The sequence below is a fragment of the Truncatella angustata genome (assembly GCF_020726525.1).
Source record: "Truncatella angustata strain MPI-SDFR-AT-0073 chromosome Unknown BKA67scaffold_7, whole genome shotgun sequence".
In the NCBI taxonomy this organism is placed as follows: Eukaryota; Fungi; Ascomycota; class Sordariomycetes; order Amphisphaeriales; family Sporocadaceae; genus Truncatella; species Truncatella angustata.
The window spans coordinates 23,674-46,016 of record NW_025763387.1 but is presented as its reverse complement, the minus strand read 5'-3'; the positions used below and the strand labels follow the sequence as shown (position 1 = coordinate 46,016).

The 22,343-nt window shown below is 49.9% G+C and overlaps 8 protein-coding genes across 8 annotated transcripts; 4 read left to right on the top strand and 4 right to left on the bottom strand.

Moving 5' to 3' along the window:
- Positions 1 to 674: 674 nt before the first annotated feature.
- Positions 675 to 2,204, top strand: BKA67DRAFT_522195 (uncharacterized protein; the record flags this gene model as incomplete). Its single annotated transcript, XM_046098352.1, has 1 exon — positions 675 to 2,204. One exon carries the CDS (start codon positions 675 to 677, stop codon positions 2,202 to 2,204), a length of 1,530 nt encoding a protein of 509 aa, XP_045954749.1.
- A 422-nt stretch (positions 2,205 to 2,626) lies between these two features.
- Positions 2,627 to 4,775, bottom strand: BKA67DRAFT_522002 (general substrate transporter; the record flags this gene model as incomplete). Its single annotated transcript, XM_046098333.1, has 6 exons — positions 2,627 to 2,770; positions 2,920 to 3,697; positions 3,764 to 3,938; positions 3,981 to 4,018; positions 4,092 to 4,129; positions 4,278 to 4,775. 6 exons carry the CDS (start codon positions 4,773 to 4,775, stop codon positions 2,627 to 2,629), a joined length of 1,671 nt encoding a protein of 556 aa, XP_045954748.1.
- A 1,203-nt stretch (positions 4,776 to 5,978) lies between these two features.
- BKA67DRAFT_593927 (fungal-specific transcription factor domain-containing protein) lies at positions 5,979 to 7,892 on the top strand (the record flags this gene model as incomplete). The annotated part of the gene is made up of 5 exons (XM_046104996.1): positions 5,979 to 6,358; positions 6,415 to 6,680; positions 6,733 to 7,125; positions 7,187 to 7,284; positions 7,455 to 7,892. The coding sequence occupies 5 exons, from the start codon at positions 5,979 to 5,981 to the stop codon at positions 7,890 to 7,892; spliced, it is 1,575 nt and encodes a 524-aa protein (XP_045954747.1).
- Positions 7,893 to 10,177: 2,285 nt separating this feature from the next.
- BKA67DRAFT_538292 (uncharacterized protein) lies at positions 10,178 to 11,623 on the top strand (the record flags this gene model as incomplete). The annotated part of the gene is made up of 2 exons (XM_046100452.1): positions 10,178 to 10,496; positions 10,608 to 11,623. 2 exons carry the CDS (start codon positions 10,178 to 10,180, stop codon positions 11,621 to 11,623), a joined length of 1,335 nt encoding a protein of 444 aa, XP_045954746.1.
- A 117-nt stretch (positions 11,624 to 11,740) lies between these two features.
- Positions 11,741 to 14,065, bottom strand: BKA67DRAFT_574105 (uncharacterized protein). The gene is made up of 4 exons (XM_046103405.1): positions 13,617 to 14,065; positions 13,336 to 13,381; positions 12,237 to 13,284; positions 11,741 to 12,189 (listed from the first exon to the last, which is right to left on the bottom strand). Exons 1-4 carry the CDS (start codon positions 13,678 to 13,680, stop codon positions 11,998 to 12,000), a joined length of 1,350 nt encoding a protein of 449 aa, XP_045954745.1. The 5' UTR covers positions 13,681 to 14,065; the 3' UTR covers positions 11,741 to 11,997.
- A 279-nt stretch (positions 14,066 to 14,344) lies between these two features.
- BKA67DRAFT_522491 (adaptor protein) lies at positions 14,345 to 17,578 on the bottom strand (the record flags this gene model as incomplete). Its single annotated transcript, XM_046098376.1, has 6 exons — positions 14,345 to 14,490; positions 14,546 to 16,541; positions 16,603 to 17,084; positions 17,159 to 17,229; positions 17,303 to 17,385; positions 17,489 to 17,578. 6 exons carry the CDS (start codon positions 17,576 to 17,578, stop codon positions 14,345 to 14,347), a joined length of 2,868 nt encoding a protein of 955 aa, XP_045954744.1.
- A 1,238-nt stretch (positions 17,579 to 18,816) lies between these two features.
- Positions 18,817 to 19,458, top strand: BKA67DRAFT_593922 (Mago nashi protein; the record flags this gene model as incomplete). The annotated part of the gene is made up of 3 exons (XM_046104995.1): positions 18,817 to 18,857; positions 18,955 to 19,240; positions 19,315 to 19,458. 3 exons carry the CDS (start codon positions 18,817 to 18,819, stop codon positions 19,456 to 19,458), a joined length of 471 nt encoding a protein of 156 aa, XP_045954743.1.
- Positions 19,459 to 20,067: 609 nt separating this feature from the next.
- On the bottom strand, positions 20,068 to 21,089 carry BKA67DRAFT_522976 (vacuolar import and degradation protein-domain-containing protein; the record flags this gene model as incomplete). The annotated part of the gene is made up of 4 exons (XM_046098427.1): positions 20,068 to 20,134; positions 20,204 to 20,564; positions 20,652 to 20,802; positions 20,892 to 21,089. The coding sequence occupies 4 exons, from the start codon at positions 21,087 to 21,089 to the stop codon at positions 20,068 to 20,070; spliced, it is 777 nt and encodes a 258-aa protein (XP_045954742.1).
- Between the last annotated feature and the right edge of the window lie 1,254 nt (positions 21,090 to 22,343).

The following is a 22,343-nucleotide window of genomic DNA, read 5'->3' as shown; positions in this document are numbered from 1 at the left end:
CTCCGTCTAATGCTATTTCTACGCATTCCGAACCCACTCTGTAAGTAAAGTAAACCCAGTGTCACCTCGTGGGTTTGGGACGGAGGACCGTTTTACGTTGGTGGTTGGCATACAGGCTTTAGTGCACCAAGGAACGTAGTGCCGAGCTGTCGCAGTAAGCTTCAAGAAGACGTAACACACTCATTACGTGCAGTGCCAGTATTGAAATAGGGTAAGCGGGCGCGGTTTTGTGTACAAACCGACGGTCTGTAAAAAATAAAAATAAAGTGGTATTTCCAAAGGTTGTCGGGTTGTGACTCCATTCGAAACCAATCAGTTGTTCCAATATCAATCATCTCGCACCTAAATGAGGTGCCTGGAAAGTTCGCCAGCCAATGGTGGCTACGCTAGTGCCAATTACTAACTCGCCGATACGCCAGCTCAATGTCTGATATCGCATGCTACGTAGCATCAGAACGATAGCATCAGAACGGTAGCGTTTGTTTTTTCCCCCTCCTGGAGCCTGAGACAAGACAGTTTCTGTAGCATTTCAACTCCTCCCTAGGTATATATGCTCTGTATTCAACAGTCTGCACATCTCCAACATGGCGCCCCATAATGTTGTTGATGAAGGGCCGACAGACTTAACCCAGGAGCTCGATGGTACTGCGGTGCTCCTTCCACCCCCTCCACCTATGTCCGCAAGACCGCCGAGGATACTCGTGATTGGCGCCGGATCGCGGGGACGTACTTACGCAAGAGCGACCATTTCGTCTAGCAATGGTGTTGTAGTTGCCATTGCCGAACCTGACCAGTACAAGCGGCATCAATTTGGCCGGAACTTCATTCATGGCACCAGGCAAGCACCCGAAGGTTCACTCTTTGCAGGTTGGCAGGAGTTCATCGGCTGGGAGACTAGTCGTCGAGAAAGAGAAAAAGCTGGTGAGGTTGTTCCCGAGGGAGTCGATGCCGCTTTTGTTTGTGTTCTCGACGAGATGCACCACGATGTGGTCGTGGCTCTAGCACCTCTCGGCCTGCACATCATGTGCGAAAAACCACTAGCGACGACCCTGGCTGATTGTGTCGATATGTATCGAGCTTTGGCACCATACCAGAAGGACAAGGTGTTCTCCATCGGACACGTGCTACGCTATAGCCCCCACAATATGATGCTGCGGAAGCTGCTTCTGGAAGAGAACGCCATTGGTGATATTTTGAGCATTGTTCACACGGAACCCGTGGGTTGGTGGCATTTCTCCCACAGTTATGTGCGCGGCAACTGGAGGAAGGAATCCACCACTGCACCGTCGTTATTGACAAAAAGCTGTCATGACATCGACATAATCTTGTGGTTGCTGTGCTCACCGCCGCCAGGCTCCGGAGCTCCACCGCATTTGCCATCGACTTTGTCGTCTTCTGGCTCCCTGCAGTTCTACAAGAAGAACAGGAAACCGAAGTCTGCGGGCCATGCCACTAACTGCTTGAGCTGCCCGATAGAACAAGACTGTATGTATTCGAGCAAGCGTATCTATGTGGGTGCCATGCATCAAGGACTTGAAACCGGGAACACACATTGGCCAGTGAGCATTGTCGTGCCAGATATTGAGAGCTTTGACGAGGGTGGACGCAAAGAAGTCCTGCTTGCTGCGCTAGCAGAAGACTATGATGACTCTACACCAAAATCTGAGATCGAAAAGCGAAATTGGTTCGGCCGCTGTGTATGGGAATCAGACAATGACGTTTGCGACGAACAGGTAGTTACGATAACGTGGGATGACGACCCCCTGCAACCAGGCTCCGCAAGTGCCGGTTCCCTGGGCGCCAGAGGCTCGAAACAGGCAACCTTTCATATGATAGCCCAAACCAAGAAGCAGTGCGACCGGTATTCGTATATATATGGAACAGAAGGCGAGATATACGCAGATTCAAAAACGATCACGATTGAAGATTTCCGAACTGGTGAAACAAAGTCGTTCAAACCGCACCTAGAAAGCTTGGGGCATGGTGGCGGTGATGTTGGTTTGACCAGACAATTCATCTTGGCTGTTGACCGTGTCAAGAACCATGGATGGTCAGCAGAGAAAGCTCAAACAGAATATATCGGGTGCACTTTGGAGGAGGTTGTTCGCAGCCATGCCATGGTCTTCGCGGCTGAAGAGGCTAGAACGGATAAGAAAGTCCTCGGATGGAAGCAATGGTGGGCTGATAATGTTGGAAAGATATGACTGCACTGATTGAGTAGCGCATCCTGAGTCCGTCATGGTTGCAAGGGTTTGGAAAATAGCTAGCGGTCTGAACAAACTGACAAGCTTCGAGGGGTTAGAACGAAAACAACTTTCGTGCCTGATTCTTCGAACATGCAAGTAGCAAGCGCCATTTGAAATTGATTTTCCATAGGACAACCCACTACATGAAGGGACAACCTAATATTCTCCTCACCAATGCGGTAGTGGAACCACTCGATATATGCAGCACATATGCTGTACATCTGAAATTCGTTATAGGGATAGTTACAAAATCAAACGCGTATGTCCAAGCAAGAATGGCTACGGCACATATTGCAATTGCTCTTTTGTGTAGCAACATGTTATTTGCCGTAAGGTCCGCGACTTCTCCTCGATCCGAACCATAGCCAGCAGTTGTATCATCAAATCTTGACCTCTACCAGTTGAAAGTCCAATTTCTTCTCCTGCTGATCTGCAACCCCTATCAATACTGACTTCAGGGAATCAGCCTTTGCCTGACTAAATTGACGGGTGGCAACTTCGTGCTCGAACAACAGATCTAGTTCCTGATCGCGGCGGAAACGTTAGTTCTTCTTCTTCTTCTCCTCCTTTCCAGTGGCTATGTCTTCATAATAATGCGGATACAAGCCACTAGAATTCGCATTCTCTCGACAACAACGCGAGAACAAATACACAACAATCTTGGACCACTTACAGTATATGTTAGTCCTTTGGATTCAGGCAGTCGGAACCAGGTCCACACCAGGAACAACAAGTCAATGCCCGCCCAGAAAAAGCCACCCTTCGCTCCCCAGTTCCAATCATTCTTACCAACAATCTTCGGCATGATGGCATTGTTGATAAATACAGCACTGTTATAGCTCGCTCGGGCGAGGACCACCGTTTTTATACGCAGCTGGGTGCTGGGAATTTCGGCGAAGATGGTGTAGCAGGTAGGTCCCAGGGACATCTGAAAAAGGAAAAGCATGAATATGATCAAAGCGCCTACGGCCCAGCTCACCCCCGAGTTTGCCTCAGCAGCTAAGCCTAGGAAACCGATGATTATAAGAATGACGAGCATGGACGAAAGACCTGCCAAGTAGAGAAGCCTTCGGCCGAAGTATGTCATCGCCCACCAGGCAATTATGCAACCTATGAATCCGACGCAACTCTGGACCACGTTGAGGTCAAATGCAGCATTTGTGCCAAGGCCAGCTCTTTCCATAAATTGGACGCCGTAAGCCATGAAAGGAACACCGCAAAATGCTTGAGTAATACAAACCATAGCAGATATTTCTGTTCGGCGTCGGTCACTACCCTGAAAACAATGCCAGTAGTTTGTCCCCGATTGTGCTTGTCTTTCGAACTGGTCCGTGGTGACCATCATCCCGACGTGCGCGTCGACATCGAAGTCTATACCAGGCATAGGGCTGGTAAGTTGGCGAATCGCAGTTCTGGCCTCGTTGATGCGTCCCTTTCGCACAAGCCACCATCTAGAAGTAGTGATTAGCAAAAAAACCAATCTACACAAGTCCTACTTCTGAAGACGCAAAACCCACGGAGATTCAGGGCACAAGAGGGTTGCGACAGTGATAGGAATAGGCCACAGCCACTGGAGCGCAAACGGAATTCGATAACCCCATTCGCTGTCAATGTTGAGCAGCCCACGGAGTATGCCGGTAGATAACAATCCGCCAACTACCCAACACAGGTTGACCCACGATGTCATGTATGCTACCTGTTGTTAGTGGTCATGTCATTGAGAAAACGGAGGACCCATTGCATTACCTCGAAGATGTGTTGGACACAAATCTCTGTATATGGCGGGTTAGTCTGACTAGGCTGTTGCCCTTTGGAGTTATGCTGTAAAAGGAGCCTATCACTTACGCAGCATAAGAAACCGCAAGTGTCTGGAAGACACCCCACTGTATCATTTAGGGTCAGCTACTACCTCGTTCCTCTTGAATCGGGGTTATTCGGGGGTATTATCTGCAATGGTAAAGAACTGGATAGGCAGTATAAGATCTATAGACATGCTGAAAAGGGCAGAAAATAGTTCCAAAATTTACTTACAGGGAGACCTTGTATGATGCCACCTGCGAGGTACATACCCAGACTGGTGGAGAAGAACGGGATGAACACAGCGGCGACCATGGCAAACATTGTGACTACCATCGTCTTCTTGTATCCTAGCCACTCGGATATGTATCCGTTAATGACCAGCCCGATGATACAGCCAATCTGTGTACCATTCAGGATGATTGTCTGCCACTTGGAAGACACGAGCATTCCACCATCAGGATCAATTTCGTCACCGAATTTGTTCTTGAAGGCAGGAAAAGGGAAGAAGTTGTTCATGAGAGAAGTATCGTAACCTTCCATGATGACAGCCAGTGAGATGAAGAAGGAGAAAGCAACAGCCTTTCTCCAGAATAGGAGTGACTGGATCACACCCATCTTTCGTTCGTTGTTCAGGGCTGTGTTGGTCTCCTCGACGGCATGCTTTTCACCCACCACGGAGCAGACTCTCGAGGCTACTTGCCTGGATGCCTCTGGGTCGTCCTTAGACATGGCTTTGCAATGTTTGTCGATTTAATGTTTTGAAATGCTTATACAGTGACAACCAATATCTGCAGATATGCTCCTGATCAAGACAAGGCCATCAAAATGAACGGCGAACGTTGTGCATAATCAACATGTTCACACCACCTCACTGCACAAGTAGTCGTTGGCAATGCAAAATTCATTCAGCAGGCCGCAGGAGTCCCGATGGGCATCATCTAGAGCATGATCAGTTTCGGTCCTAAAAATTTCGGCTGGCGAAGTTTCGACGGAGAGAGCCGCAACAGAGGAAATGCCTCCGACCCTGCGGGGAGCCGCTAAGCTATCCCGAGTAGGCAACGAGTAAGTCCCCCATGGGGAGCTAGATGGTGGCATGCCCAGATGTTCTCGTTAGCTCGGGAACTAAAATCCGAGCCATGCTCGTGGAATCCAAGATTGTGGAGTATTAGATTGCAAGCGTCGAGACATAAGAAAACAACAAACGTTGGAAGAGGCACTGTCTCGATCGGCCAGAAGAATAAGAATACATATCTCGGTGGGCTCATGGATCGCGGAAGTCGCTGAACTTTCCCGCTAAATTCCGCCGCTAAATCTCCAGAGGTATAGTGAAAATGTTTTGACTTCCACCATCTGGACCCTGCAGCGGGGCAGTTACCATGTTCAGGTTAGATCGTATTGGACATTCACGCAAACGATTCGTAGTATCCAGCGACATTCTCGCACTTTACTCGCTTCCAGGACCCTTATATTCTCCCAGTTTTCCGCCCCTCACCTACAACCATGGCAAATATCTCGAGTTTCCCGATGCGTTGTGTACCTTTTGGGACAGAGCTCAGCATTCAAGGCACTGTGCTACACCATTTCGCCATTCCCGGCTTCCCCAGATTAGTGAATCGCACTATAGACCAACCAGATCCGGCACAACTCTGGACCCGGCGACCCGGTATTGGGGTGGGCCTAGCCTGATCGATGCGCAAACCCTCAGCCGTAAGCAATCTTTATACTTATTCCCTGCCCTTTATAGCATGTCTCAGGAGCGCTTATTGCTCATCAGAGGCCATTGGGCCCTTCGTCGCTGTTTCGTACCGCTCCCAAAGGGCCCCTAAAACCATCTTGAAGTGACACTCACTAACCCTGTTTGCTGCAGTGCGGTGCCTGTAGGTGAGTAGTCTCAGGAATTCCTTTGGAAGGAACAAATGACTAACAGGGCACATGGATAGGGCACGTCGGAGAAGATGTACGTGGCCGGCCAACGATGGGGCTACCGCTTGCGAGTACTGCGCATCACGTCGGTTACAATGCGTGCAAGAACCGCCTGAGGGTGGATATTATCACAGACGCCAAGCGAGGCTTCAGGAGGCCAACCACGAAAAACAAGCCATGTCACCAAATCAGTTGATTGGTCTTTCTTTTACTGGTCCACAGGTTCAGCTACCTCCCATGTCGTTGAGGCTTGAGCTTGCAACACTATATTTTGATTATATCCATGACCAGTTCCATTCATTGTTCCACCGCCCAAGCCTTATGGACGACGTAGCCAACGACCGAGTAGCCCCCGTCGTGCTTTTGGCAATGTTTGCGCTATCGGCAAGGTAATATGGGACATCTTTTACGTTGTCTGCCATCAATATCTGACCATCTCTGCCAGGTTCTCGTCCAATGAGCTCTTAGCAGGCTCCAACCCGCGGGATCGCGGCGAACCATTTCGGACAGCCAGCGAAAGTCTGCTCAATGTCCGCGACATTTCAACACGGACTTGCCAAGTTTGTATTATGCTTGGCGGGTACGCCGCTGGACACGGAGATACCGACGTGGAGAATCTTTACTATACCTTGGCCGGTCGGATGGCGTTGACTCTGGACTTTCCCAATAAACCCGCCTCCAGCACCCTAGAGAGGGAAACAAATATTAGAAGTGAGTAGCTTACATGGTTACTACAGTCATCACTGACTAACCAGTGCTTTAGTATGGTGGACAATTTGCATGGTGGATGTATGGTCTTCCACAGCAGTGAAGCTGCCGAGGGTTATGCCCAATTTACATTCCGTTCCACTACCCATGGACGAAATACCTTTTCTATCACTACCCAGCAGCTACGCAAGCGATGCCACATTCGGGTCGCCGCTTCTCTCACAGATGATCAAGCTCAATAGAGTTCTGGCACAAGTCAATGACTTCAATAGGAAATGCGTCGAACAGCGGCTTGAAGGTCCCACACTGGAAGTTGGAATACAATGCTTGTCGTTAGAACTTGAGCGATGGGTAGTGAGTCTGCCGTACAACATGCGGGATACCCCGGAAAACTTCGCTTGGTTTGCGTCTCACGGTCTTGGTCGTGTTTTCGCCGCCGTGTATCTAGGTCTGTGGAACGAACATCTGCTTTGGCTCTCGCGCAGCAAGTTCTAATCGTTTCAAAACAGGCTACTACTACTATGGACAGCTGCTTTACTACCAATTCCTGGGCGCCGAAGCCACTGGGTCTGTAAACTCTTCACATATCTATGCCGATAAATGCAAGGTCAGTATTCAACTCCCCCCCCCCCCCCCCCCCCCTTTTAAAGTCATCCATCTCAGGAGCTGAAAAACTGTCCTGATCGGCCCTTCATGCTCCGAAGATATCTGAAATGCGCAAATCCAGCTCCGAACACCCTATTTAAAAGCGGTAACTAATGGTTTCGTCGCATAAAGGATCATGCTGCAAAGTTGTGCGAGATGGTTTACCAAACATTTGATACACCCGGCAGCGAGGTGCTCTATGCAGCCGTCGCTCACGTCATTGTGATAGCGTCAACCGTGCAGATTCACACTCTGCTCTTTTCTTCTGACGAGATACAAATCCGGCTGTCCAGGATACGATTAGAGCGTAATTTCGAGATTCTATTACAGCTGAGACCTTACTGGTCCAGCGCCGACAGTGCTATGAGTCGACTAAGAGCTTTCCACCAGACGTGCCTCAAGAGGAATAAGGCTAGCTTTGTGTTGGACAAATGGCTATTGCGATTCCTTGTAGAATTCGCTCCATATATGGATTCAGAACCACGTGAAACGGATCCCCATTACGAAGCCCTATGGTCGCTTTCCAAGGAACAGCAGTATCAGTCTTCATTGCCTGTTGAGAACATATAGCAGAGCCGTTACGTCATCGCGGGACAGATATGGCTACGCTTCTCACTGAAGTGAGGCCATAAGAACTACTACGTTGAGTCACATTGACATATTGAGGACTCTCAGTAGACAACGTTTCGTGGATGCCGAGAGTTTGCTACCGGGAGAACGTTAGGCTTCGTTTTACGACCTGGTGCAGGAGAAATGTGGGTTTGCAAGGTAACAAGAAGGCAACTAAAATACAGGATGGCCTTGTATATGTGTGTGCTTGAGCATGAAGTTCTAAATTCCTTTCCGAGCAGAAAACTCAAATTGATTCTCCATGTTATATTCCTTCTACAAGGCGAGCTTTTCGCTGCCTTCTCTCCAACCGTCTATGGCAGACTTGGCGCCATAGTAGCACGGCACCAACGCCCCCCACAAGATGCTTTGGGGTCATCGATTTGGCCAGACTTTCTGGATCGTTCATTCCACCAATATGACAACGCGATGATGTGGCGGTTTTGCTTGGGCGGCTCGATGTCCCATTCTGCCCTCGTACCAAAACCCTGGCTCGGATATTGCGGATGGAACATTTAACAAACATGAGTATCAACGCTCCTTCCTACGGACCGGGTTCAAAAATATCCGCTGCGTTTGTTTTGGTAGTATGGGCTAGGTGTCTCAACTGGAATACTTCTGGCTGCAACGCGTCGGAAGACTTGCTTCCAGAGACAGCAGAAGGATAAGCTGCGACTAGAACTCAGCGGCAAGTCTCCTAGCATGCATTTCGAACCATCCATAAGGCCTAAGACTGAAGTATGAAACGTACTCTATTGCGAGCAGGATAGACCAAATAGCCCTAGTACGTATTCAGGTAGCCATTGCTGAGTGCCGTACTAACATGAAAGCAGAGGAGTCGCTTGGTTTTGAAACAGGAGATGCACAGAATTTTGCCAACTCGGGTATTGATATGCTGAAGCATGATGGTTGTTACCACTAGTCTAGGATCTCATCAGTACACCCCAAAACATATTTCAATGGGCCCAAAGCCGTGTTAAATGCTCTGGAAGCGACGAGTCATAACATCAAGCCTTGGATACATGTGTGGTTAAAGTGGCATGGCGAAAAGAAAGAAAGAAAAAACACAGAGGACGATACTACAGTCTGAAATTGTTTCTATATTCAAAATCTACCGGTTTGGTTTCCAATTCCAAGAAGACTGTAGCGTGAAAGGCTGTGCAACAAGTCCTGCTTCAAGACGAGATGTTAATCTCAGTACGTACAGCCCCCGGGAAATTGGATATTGTTAGTGTTTCTTTTTTTCGTAACCTGGATTCTATGGCTCTGCATTCGTCAGGCACTGCCCTGTCTGCGTATCGTCGTGCACCGAATAGTGATATAAGTGTTTGACTGCGGGGTAGTCAAGTAACGGAGCCAGTAGTCATCTATACCTTGCTGTTCCGCCAACAATTCATTACCTGCGAGGCTGGCGCAAACCTCGAAATGATTGACGGCGGCCTCTTCTCATACAACAAAGTTTTTTTTCGCTATCCAAGTTGTTAGACTAGTCTAGGGCTAATCTATGTCGAATCTAGTTCGTTCCTTATTCTATTTCGGCCAAGACTTGGAGCGGTTGAATGCTCAAATTCAGGCATGAGTCACTGTTTGCCGTTTACCAACAAGCAAGCCTCATTTCGTTGCTTGCTTCTTCTACTAGATTGCTCCGTCATTATTGAGTGTTTGCGGGGGGTTTTCAAGTCAGTGAGTAAGAAAAAAAAACCTAAGCTGGTCCTTTCCATTCACTGGAATCTTACAGTTCTATGAACGCCAGGACAGTCAATATCAAGCATTCGTGTCTTTTACTTGATGTATCATTCATGGTATTTGAATAGTCCATACATTAACTGGCCATTAGGAGGACATCTCTTTTCAACCACTCCGTAATTCCACATTGTTGGTGGCTTGGATCTGGACTTGATTATATCAACGCAGGCAAGTAAGTACATGCAGTACAACCCAAGCTACCCAGGATTACAGGTTCTGTTCGAAACTTATCAAGATCAATAAGCATTTGGTGCCCTAGCGCCAGGTTGTTTCCAAGTCGTTGCAGGACATACCTTTGCAGGAGCTTCCAAGCACTTCTAGGCCGTCCTTACTGCCCTGCCCAGCAACCCGTTGTTGCCAGCAGTGCTTTCGTCTTCACTTCTTCAAACCTCCCTCCTATACCAACACGGCGTTAGAGTGCACTTATTTTCAAGAACTCCTCTTTTGCTCCCGCCAGACTGTTTCCTGTTTACTGCCAATCCGACAAGAAAAAAAGCACGATGGGTGGCCTGGCATTCACAAAAGGTCCTACCCCTCTTCACACACCACGCATGCCCAGAGTTATTTACGAACATGTCCGCGACAATTGCCACACACTCTTGCGAGAGCTTTTTGTCGTGGTTACAACCCCAATAGAGGGGCCGGGAAAAAGTGACTTCGGCGACATTGACATCTTTGTTACTATGGGGAAGCATGAGTACTTTGGGGACTCGTTTACTCCAAGGATGCCTGGGTTCCAGCAAGGTGGGACTCCCTTTGAGGCCATTCAAGCACTACTTGGAGCCGAGCGTAAGATACAGGAAAGAGATAGTGTGGCAAGTAAGTTACCTCCCTCGAAAGGCGCACTCTCCAGATTGTAGATGAAGGCTCTGGTATGAACAGATTCATGTTAATGGACCGTTTCTTTGAATGTACTGACATGAGATAAAGTGTTCGCCATTCCGTGGCCAAAGATTCTACCCTACGGAATCGCGGATGTGGCTGACGCTGAGGGTGACCAGCCGCGTTTTATCCAAGTCGACGTGCACATCTGCCCATCTCTTCAGAATCTGGAGTGGTTTCTCTTCAAACATGCACATGGAGATCTCTGGAACCTACTAGGAAGCACCATCCGGCCATACGGTCTGACCGTAGACGAGGTCGGCATGTACTTACGGATTCCCGAGATCGAGAACGTAAACAGGAACAAAGCTAAAATTCTGTTAACAAGTGACCCCTGTCAGGTGCTGGATTTCCTCGGATTGAAATATGAGGGTTCTGCATGGGAAGTGAGTTTTGCCAACATGGAGGAAGTCTTCGAATATGCTGCAACGTCGCGTTTCTTCTGGGTGAAGCCACACACCGAAGATGACGACATTGCCGCCCATGGCGGTAACCAGGAAGTCGGCGGTGGTTACCGCGGAAAGAACCTCAAGTCGAATGATCGGCAGCGGATGCGTCAGCGGCCTCTTTTCCGAAAATGGATCGAGGAATTCCTGCCCAAATGCCAAGACCAAAATCGATTCGCAAACCGTGGTCTGTCAAGGGAAGATACGAGAGAAGAAGCCTTCCGACAGTTTGGCGTTAGAAGAGTATACGAAGATCGGATACTTGAGTTCAGGAAGCAGCGCCAAAGGGAAAGTCTCTGGCGAGACGTGATAAAGACAGCGATTCCCACAGATATCCAGCCACAATTTCGAGGCTGTGTTGCAAGCGCCATGAAGAAAATCATCATGGAGGATGACACCAGCTTCGGTGTTCGACCAGAGACACCTCTGAAAGACGAATCAGGTTTGTATCTAGAGGATACGGTCCGTCATTTTGTGAAGGGCAACTGGAAGGAAGTTGGCCGCGTAGCATGGGAAACGAACCAGATTCGACTGCAGGAGAGTGTTGCTGCAAAAGGGAACAAACCAACATTTTCAGGCAACGAAAAGGGGAACCTGAAAGATGAACTGTTGGAATAACAATGGCAAAGGCAACACGGGCCTCTTAGAACAGAATGGGATTCTACGGGTGATTCGTTCGAAGCTATATCATTTCTGATAGTGGTAGCCTATTAAATACGCAAAGTCTTATATGGTATAAAAAGATAAGATACAAAATTCCGATGCACGGAGATACAGATCTAGCTCATGCCACTCTATTCTGACATCCTGGACCTCGAGAATAGCCATTTCCCACTATGACTCTTAATTTTAGGTGTTCGCATGTTACCATTGGAATTGGAAACAATTGAAATCAATCCTTCATAATTGTAAGTGGGGACCAAATCCATCAGGACTAGAACACCAATGTAATTTGGTGAAACAATTTGTCAAGAAGAGATGAAATCTAATCTTTAGAGCTTGAAATCCGCATTGGTCTTCTCCCACCCTTGCGATGTCGCTTCCATAGCAGCAACCTGCTCAGCCAAAGACATCTTCAACTGCTTCGCCCTATCAGTGCACAACTCGTACATCGTGCTCAGATTGAACAGGAGCGTATGTGAACTCTGGCCATTTGAGACTGAACGGTGCAAGATACCACGTCCCTATATATATTAGCACATGGCATTAGCGAGTTGAATTGATTACTCACTTCCTCTATCCTGCCCAGATAGAGCAGGCATACGGCTAGATTGACGCCGACCATCTCGTCCTCAACACCATTGGCGTCTAGATCATCCTTCAAAGCCCTCCACTTTTCCAGAGCAGTCTCGTACCCGCCGTCTGCCATATCTGCGAGTGCGGACACAACCTTCTCCGATATCTGATCTGCCTTGCCATCTCTAACACACCATCTCGCCGCATCCACGTCTCCAAGATGCAGCCACAGAAGAGCCTTCGCCATGGCCAGACGTTCATCTCCCGACTCCTCCTTCAGATTGGCCAAGTGACTTGTCGCACCTGCCAAATCATCCATCTCCACCAAAGCCCCAGCAACCCTGATCCCCAGCTCCCCAAGTCTCGACTTCCACACTTCCTTTGCTGAGTGATCATGCGCCTTGCCTGCCCTTACAATCTCAAACCTTGCCTCCCGTGCCAGGTCATAAAAGCTCATGACCGCACGCCTCGGATCACCAAATCCAAGCGTCTGGAGCCGGATGGCCAAAACACGTAGCTCCCATGGCATGAGGTGCGATCCATCAATGGGGTCAAGATAGAAGCCCTGATTAAGATCCTGCAGTGCCTTCGCTTCCTGCGCCGCCAGCGGTACAGCGTCGATCAAGCAGAGACATGCGAGACGCGTGTACAAAAGCGAGAAGATGCGCTCGTGGTCGTGAGGGTCCACAGGCGGGTGGGCCGCCGCCTGTGTTGCTGATACAGGACTGCTGGTGAGCGCTTGCACACTCGCGATGGCGGCCGCGCGGAAATGGCCCTGTGCTAGCAAATCCGAGATAGGTGTCTCGGGGGAGGGTTGCTTGTTTGGGTCGCGAAACGGCGCTGGGACAGAGAGAGGTGTGAGTTGATGGAAAATCTCTGGGCGTAGGAGGTGTGAGAAGTCCCGGGACGAGACGGGCACTGGCGGTGCAGGCGACCGAGCCGGTGACCTGGTCAGTGATGGACTGGCCCTCGGACTTGCTTGCCGCGATGCTACGAGAAGTGCTCCGGGCGCTCTTGGCGACAACGGCGATGATAGCGGGCCCCTGTACTCTACGTCAGCATACCTACACTGTACGGAGCGTGAACGGACCTACTCATCCGCCTCTAGCGGACCTTTGGTGGAGGTTCGAGGTCGGGTAGCTAGAAATTTGAACATGTTAGCAGCTTCTCCTTGCGTTCAGATGTCATGCAATGTTATGCTCAAGAGAGCATACAACGCTATAGGTAATGTGCTTTAACTAAGCCGTCCTCCCTTGGCGGCCGCTGGAATGAACGACTGCAGCCGCTGACTTGTGAGGGAAGGCACTCTCTAGATGGAAAGCATTGTCTGGCGACAACGTCGTCAATAGGACCAGAACTATAACGTTGGACTTACGCCTGGCGCCTGATCTGGTTCTCGAATGACCTTGATCTACAAGATTTCGTTGTGAATGTTCCATAATTGCTTCGGTATGCTGCACGTACTGGCGACATGGTCGAAGAAGACCTTCGCTGTATCCATGGGATGACGTTGACCTATCCGGGCAAACTTCGGCATGCACGAAGAGCAAGGAACAAGCGCATGAGGTTCTGCAAACGCGAGTATGTTACTTTGACCTATAATCGCAACTCATGCTCTATCGTAGGGGTTTCAGTCCTTCTTAAAACAAGATATCTTGGTGGACACCAGAACATCCAGAAAGCTAGTTCAGATTTTCCACGGGAAGATGGGCACAAATGCGATCAACTGACTGGAATAAGCCTGTGGCTGAAAGGTGGACTACAATCCAATGAAGTGATCATTTGGCAGTCCTCAGACCGAGAAATAGCTTGCTGAATCCACCCATGTTCGAATATTTGGATATAATCATTGTAATGGTCTAGCAACCCCAAAGTCGGAAACACCAGTATGCCCGCAACTAAACGCTTTTGTGGCCCCTTTTCCGCAGTGGTCTATGCTAGCTTTACCGTCTCGAATTTGCCCGTAAATGAGCTACATCGGTAGCAGTGCCAAACGCTAGGTCGGCTGACTATATGGTGGCTGCTTCTCTACCATACTTCATTACATCGTGTCTATTTTGCAAGCTCACTCGCCATTATACACCACGAAACTGCTAGTTACGCTTATGATGAGCCGATCTTGTTCAAACCCTTCAGGCTACCCAGGCTCAAGGCTAGACCTTGCGACCTGCTTCTTATCCTGACGAAACCAGTTATGGGCCCATCCTCGCCCTCCTTCTCAATACTCAAGTTTGCCAAAGCATCCTCACCTATGATTTGTTAATACGTTTCTCACACCTGAATTTGTACAGAGAGTCGGCTTACCAAATACGCTTCTGGCATATAAGTTGGCACTGAGGAACTGACAGTCGCCCTTCAGACTGGCCTCAGGTGTCAAGCAATTCATGTTTGTGCACTTCATGAGCTCGTCCAGGAACTCCCGCAAGGTCTTGGCCTTCGAGTTGATGTTGACCTTGTTCTCCCATTCGAACTCAGTCCACATGGTCCTAAATTGTGTTTCTGTGCAGGTTGCTGGCTGAATGTAGTCCATGATATCGACATGAAGATCGTTCAGGATAACGACGTTGGTATCCGTGCTGTGAGCACCGTCATACACCACGTTGCCAAAGATAACGCCAGTATCTGTGGACGATACCTTGATTGTACATTGTACATTATGGAAATCGTGAGGTCCGAGGTTTTGTGTTGTGGGCCGCTCAACAACCTTCAAGTCGCCGAGGGTAGCGAATTCGACCGAGAGGTTTTGCAGGGTTTCGGTGGTTTGGTTGACCAGCAGAACATCAAGGACAATGTCGAATTGATGAACCTTGACGTATGCCTCGGCATAAACGGGGTCCGAGAAACCGGTGAGTTGGACAACCCGACTGAGCTTTGAGGAAAGATCCTCGGCGGGCGCATCGCCGCCGGTGGCTTTCTCAAGATCCAGCTCAATCTGATCAGCACCATCGCCCTGGTTCTTCTTGGAAAGTTGGCGGATTTGCACAGCATCATCGACCTGGATGGCGGATTTCGCCTTCTCATGTGCCTCCTTCGCAGCACGCTTCTTTTCCTCGACTTGAACCATGGCGCGGAAAGCTTTCCGCGTGTCCTCGAGATACACAGCCTCGAGCTCCTTCTTCTGCTGGAACTCAGCCAACGACCTGACACAAGACATGATACGGTCGACGGAATCCTCGTCGATTGGCGCTTTGACGAACTGAGACTGACCGACACGAATGATGGAAATGCAGATCAACATGGCCTCGGCCTTCAGGGCGTTGGAGCGGGCGGTGTCCTTGGACAACTCCGAGTGGCGCATGACTAGCTTTGTAAGGGTGGCTGCAAGTACAGTAGCTAGGTAGTAGTCACCGTCAAGGATCAGCTGCCTCAACGGGGGCTTCTGCGCTGCCTTGACGGCCTCTAGCTTAGCGGCCGCCGCTGCAGAGCTAGTGAGAGCAGTTTCTGTAGCATAGGTACCGTCGGCCAAGACGCGTCGCGATCCGGAGGGTTGGGCGGGCTTCGAGTGACCGTTGACCTGTTCTTCGTCCTTCCCTTCCTCACCAGCGTCAAGCAGTCGTTGTTCCGAGGCCAAGATGGGGATCTCGCCGAGGCTGGCACGGATGCCCTTCCAGGCATTTCTGATATCCTTCTCCTCGAGGGAGTACTCACCGATGATCCATACGATGCCACGGTAAACCTTGCCAGCACGAACCTCGCTGAGAGTCGCAACGAGCCTCTCAATGATGGTCTGACGCAACTTGGGGAACTTCTCGACGACCTCCTTGACGAAGTTGATGACATCGACAGCAGTCGTGTTGCTGAAATCGGCGATGAAGTCCATGAGAAGCTCGACGGCGGAGGGCGCGACCTCGGAGAACTTGATGGCGCACTGGTGGATGGAATGGATGAGCAGTTGACGATACTCGGCATTCTTCTCGTACGATTCGTCAACCGTCTTGGAGAGTTCCTTCTTGAGCAGCAGGACGACTTCCTCGACATTTTTGCTTGACACCATGTCCAGGGCAATGCTCAAGGCCTTCCTCCTTACGTCGATATCGGGGCTTGACAAGACACGCAGCATTTCCATTGTCAGGTCGTCCAGTATACCTTCATTCTTCTGTCGCAGCTGGTCGACGCGGTCGAGGACGATGAGCTTGACATTGTTGTCAGCCTCCTTGATGCTTAGCTCAATGAACTTGGCAGCAGCAGCCTTGACGGCGACAGGGTTTGAGGTGAGAGCGGTCAAGGAGGAAGCAGCCTCGTAGACGACGGTGGATGTGTTGGCCTCGAGGAGGTCGAAGATGAGGCGCAGGTACCGTGCCTGTGAGCGTGTTAGTCGAACGTACCATGCCAGGGTCCCTGCATCACGTAGGGCTGCATACCTTGTTCTGGGAATTCTGCACAGCATCCTTACGAATGAACTCGAGCTCGACCAGCTGCAGCAGCTCCTCCGAGTTGGCGATTCCGTCGAAGACCTGGCTGAGGTATGCCAATGCCTTGTCGTGATCTATGCTGGCGAGGGCAGAGAATGCATTGCGCTTGCAGGTAGCGTCGCTCTCGCCCTCGAGGAATGTAGCAATCAAATCGGCAGCATCCGGAATGAGGGAGGGCGAGTGGATGTAGATGGAGGCAATGGCAAAGACGGCATTCTTCCGGACGTATGCGTGTCGGTGCTCCAGACAGGATCGTGCCGAGGAAAGGAGAGGCTCGATCAGCTCTGGTTCGCGAAGCTTGCACAGGTATCTGAGGGTGTTTCCACGGATGTACTCGTTGGGGTGTTGCAAGTCGTTGCGGATGCCGTTACAGACCAAGATCATTTCTTGCTTGAGCTTTCCTTGCGAGTCCAGCTTGGGGCAGATCTCGTCTGGTTGCAGGGTCAGCTTCTTTGCACCATGACATGACTTGGAAGCAGTTCGTGTTGGGGGGAGGGTTGATTACAATAAAAGTACAAGAGCTTCTTGAGGGGTTTGTACTTGGACGGCATAACGAAACGGATAATGTGCATAAGGCTGTATATAGATAACATTGGATTAGTACAGACTGCGCGCACAAGGAGGGGGGGGTTGATGGGGGAGAACTTACAGTCCTGGTAACGAGTCTCCGTTCAGCATGATGGTGAGGATGCGCTTCATGGTGTCCACCTTGCTCTCGTCCGTTCCTTTTTCCTGGAGCACGAGGTCAGCCCGAGTTCAAGCTCTAGTTCCAGTTCTAGTCCCAGCTCTACCCGTGTTCGTGGGTAGAAAGTGACAAGTTGAGTCGGAAACGTACGAGCTGGTTCTTGAGGTCTTGCTGAGAGGGGATGTCGGCAGCATTGTCCTGGTGGACTAAGCTGTATGCATTCTCGAGAAAGGTCGCCATGGTGTTGGAAGGGGACGGTAGGCGACGGCGGCGTCCACAATGGCACTTCAGATGGTCGTTCCTCGGGGTAGGGTATTAGGGATCGTCGCCGTGAGCGTTGAAGCTCTGAGGAGAAGGCGACCAACTCGTAGGGGTAGAGTAGGGGTAGGGTAGATGGGCTTGGCTGTTTGTTGTGTTTGATGTTTTGTCGTGCTGTGTTGCGTAGCTTATGTCCACGTGTTCTATAAATCGAAAGCAGAAGTCGTAGTCGAAATCGAAATTGAAATCCGGGGGGGAGCTATGGGTGGGAATGCGCAAGGTACCCGTAGAGTAACACCTCTCTACTCTATCTACTACCGGTAGGTGGTAGGTGGTGGACTTTTGGCGGTCCGAAGTTCTCACTCGATCCAGTTTCGAGTTAATATTTCCGGAGGGATGCAATGCGTCTTTGCACTCCAATGAATAAAGAAGGTGGGTTGGTCAATAAACGCTGGGAAAACTGACGTTGATGGTGAAAGGGAAGGGGAAGGGGACGGGTCAATTGCGCGCTGGAACATTCAAGTCAAATGGCCAGCATCAAGTCAAACCACCACACTCATTAATTAACCTTAGACTAATGGACATGCCACGCATTCCAATATCAATCAGATGTGGATGTGCTGTCCCTCTCCTAGGACTAAGTTAGCCCGGGGGGCGTCTCGGAAAAGAATATGTGATGAGGTTTCTCCGGTTCCGGAAAGGAGCTCTCACCGATGGGTACAGATTACATACCATGTAATAGGTACAGTAGCTGCAGTAAAGCAATTATGCACCTACAGCATACGTTCCCATGTACGACAAAGCATGAGTGCCACGAGGCTGGGCTCAAAGGCCATCCGATCCTCTCTGTCTTGGTCTTTGTAGGAGCTTTGACCGCTTTCTTGGGGATGTTTCTCAGCTCAGGTGTGTTACGTAGGTAGTAGATAACTACCAAGACTGTAGCATAGGTAACGCTAAGGCCGATTCTGCCCCGCCATCCCAGAGCTCCCCCTTCCCTCCCCGCCAGTAGTGGGCATTTATCGCTCTATCGAATACCTACCTACATAGGTATCAGTGGGTTCAATACAGTACCAAGTACCTCGTCTTGTCTTGTCTTGCCCTGTCTTTGCCCTGTGGTGCGCCTTCCCCGTCATCGCCAACATCGCTACCGTATCATAACAATACCACGAACCTTTCCACTTCGATCGATTCTTGTAACTTCGTGCCACAAGATCGCCAACATGGCCAACTCATCGGGCGAGCCGTTCTATCTGCGATACTAGTATGAATTCTCTAGTCCTCCCGTTTGTCCGACATGGAGCAGACATGATGATGATAATAATAAAAATAATAATGATAATACTAACTGCCACCATCAGCTCGGGGCATAGCGGTCGCTTCGGCCACGAATTCCTGGAATTCGACTTTCGCGTCGTCGGGGACGGTCGCTCAGCCGTCGCACGATATGCCAACAACAGCAACTATCGAAATGACAGTCTGATCCGCAAGGAGATGTGCGTCTCGAGTCTGGTCGTCGACGAGATCAAGCGCATTGTCAAGAGCTCCGAGATCATGAAGGAAGACGACGCAAAGTGGCCACAGAAGAACAAGGACGGAAGGCAGGAGCTCGAGATTCGATTCGGAACCGAGCATATCAGCTTCGAGGTACGTCCACCACACCTCGTCATGCCCATCCAGAAAATCAAGTGGAATCGAGAGCTGACCACAGGACAACCCAGACCGCAAAGATTGGCTCTCTAATCGATGTCACCGAGTCTTCGGACCCAGAAGGCCTGAGAGTCTTCTACTACCTGGTACAAGATCTGAAGGCGCTTGTCTTCAGTCTCACATCCCTGCACTTCAAGATCAAGCCAATCTCATGAGCATTCAACCGGCCATGCGAATATTTGGTCGGCCTTGCTGCTTGGCCAAGAAACCGAGCCCGAAATCAATCAGTTGAGACTGGCAGGCGTGGAATGATGGGTCCTCTGGCTCATTCACGGAAGACGCTGCATAGTAGTGCGACGAGAATGGCCATGACCGTTGCGCCTTATGTCTATCCACTTTGAGAATCATGGGCCTTGGAGAGCCAGATTGCACTCCAGCTTCATCCAGCTTGGCCTGGAACTTTGATTTGTAGCTGGGTACCATAGCCCTTTTGGGCACAAAATATACCCCGAGCGCCCAAGAAAAGCGCCATTCATGAATCAAACTACGATGCTCCCAGTCCCTTGTTCCATGTTATGCCTGTATACGAGATCCAGCCGCCCAAGCACCGCCACCACACAAGCTCTCGTGGCCATCATGTGCAATGTACATACAAACGCCCCGGTTGGTATCTCTCACCAAACAATGCTTCCTTGCTCATGACAAATAATGAATAATTCATGTCCACGTGGCCTGGGCCTTACAATAAACATCGGTTCCTGCAACACATGTCCTTGATCCTTTTCTGGGTACCTGCTTGTACAAGTGCTTACTCTTTGGCCGACTCACCTAAATTCCATTGCTCCGAAACAGCCCCGATCTTCAACATGCTTCAACTCTAATTGCTGGAATCTAGAATGCCAAGTTAGCCTTTCCTATCGTCATGCAGGCGTTTGCTAGCCAAAGTTTGCATTCACTCACTTTTCGCTCTTGGCATGGAAATAGATGCCACTAATGGTTCCCAGCTTCTGGTTGAAACAAATGTAATAGAAACCCTCGAAACTGGCTCCGTTGATGGTCCTCACGCGATGGTCCGGCACGAGAAAGCGCTCCTTCCACCTCATGAATATGTTGTCTTTGGACCCGAGGTTGGGGATGGCGATATTCCCGCCTTTCCGTACCGTCTTGGCGTATGGTCTGAAGGCGGTAAATTTGTTCCAATGCGACACGTCGATCTTGTCGGTCGAGCCCCAGTCCGCATGGTTGGTAATAAAACCATATTTCGAGCCGATAATCTCGCCTTCAAAAAACGTTGTGAGTGTCGGGTTGTCTTCCGTGAGACCTAGGGTTGCATGTGTTAGTTCGAGATCATGCAAGCAAGGCATGACTTGTGCAGCCCTCAAGGGGGCTGTTGTGTAGCTTGACTAACCTTGTATCTTCAGATATCCACACATGGAGGATTCCCTGAGATCAACATATTTAATCTCGACCTGCACATCGTATATCTGTCTTTCTGATTGCTGTGTGCCATGGAACTTACTGCCCGGCCTTAGAAAGGACGATGTCGTAGTTGGGATCAGCTATTACCCGTAAGCCACTTTTGTTACCGCAGATCAACGAGACCCTGTCCCTGAAGGGATAAAAATGAGCGGGCTAGGAGATAACCTACTCTGAGATTGGAGTATTCATAGCCCATGGACGGCGTAAGAAGATCGTCATGTAATCTGCCGTTCGCCGATGCGACATCCTCCGTCTTTTCGTGGTGTGCACTGGCAGGCGAGATGACGTCGAAAGCCGAGCTGCTGCGATCCGACAGACTGCGCAGCTTACCCTTGTCGTCGGTTGGTGTGACACGGTCTGTTTCCATAGTTTTACTACTCGGCTGTGATGGGCCGTCTACTTCGGTCTCTTCAGATGTTGACCTCAGCAGGTTGCCGCTCCGGGAAATTGGTCGAGGTGACTCAGTATTTGATCTGGTATCAATGTCCACGTCTTCGGTCACGGCTGCTGAGGCCTCTGGCATAGCGCTGGCAGGTTCCGGCGATGACGAGTCGCTGTCTATATGCATCTCTTCCAAACCATCATTGTTGGATCGCCAACCAGACGTCGATGCACGCAATTCTTCTGGGCATGAAGAACTATGCGACCGAGGAAGCTCTGGTGGTGGATTGCTTGATGGGGTCGGCATGGTTACTTTGGTTATGAGCGATGGATATCGAATGAGTTGCGGTACAGCAGCACGCGATAGGCGCGTTAGGCGTTGAAAGCTTAATACAGTTGCTGGGATCGATCCAGTTGACCGCTTCTCAGACAGCAACGACAATCAAGAAGAAGATGCAACTGATGCAAAAGCAAACTTATTGCAGCCGATTTGATAGGGGGTTAAAGTGTTTAAATAAAAACAAATCAAAAATAATAATAATAAAAAGTCGTGTCGATTGAGGTTTTGACAATGCGCGATCGGTCGCTGCTTGGTACGGGTCAATGGGAACGAGGTCGTGCTCCTGAACTTGGCTTGTTCAGGGTCAATCAAGCAGGCAATGACAAGCGGGCCGTCGCCAGTCAAGTGAAGTAGGAAAACTCTATAGTGGGTTGATGGGACGTGGTTGATCGGCAGAGTTCGGTACTGACAAGAACACGACTCGTTTCGTTTAGCAGCAAGTTCTGTCGTCAAGATGCGCTCTTCATTCCAGAAATGAGGAAGATGATTGAGTGTATGGGTCCATCTATCATGAGAGCAAGAACCCAGCATGCAGCAGCAGCAGCAGCAGCAGTGCTTAGCTGAGACCGGTTAGAGAGAGACCCCAGGTATGAAGGGTCAAAGGAGGAATGATTCAAGTAGCTGCAGGGTATGACGCTTGACCTTCGTGGGGGAGAGGGGGGCCGAGAGGCGCTTTCTAGAGTCACGTCAGTCGCTTCTGACGTTGTGGTCTCAGAAGTTTGATTCGCTGGGGCACGACTGCGGATTCCTTAGCATGAGGTGCCACTTTTGGGGCAGACGACCACTGAAGCAACTGTACAAGTCTGCACACTATCTGTGTATTGCCATACAATGTGCTTTTAATCATGCATGATTTCAGCCACGAAACATTGACGGGTTCACTTCGATGCATCATGCCCA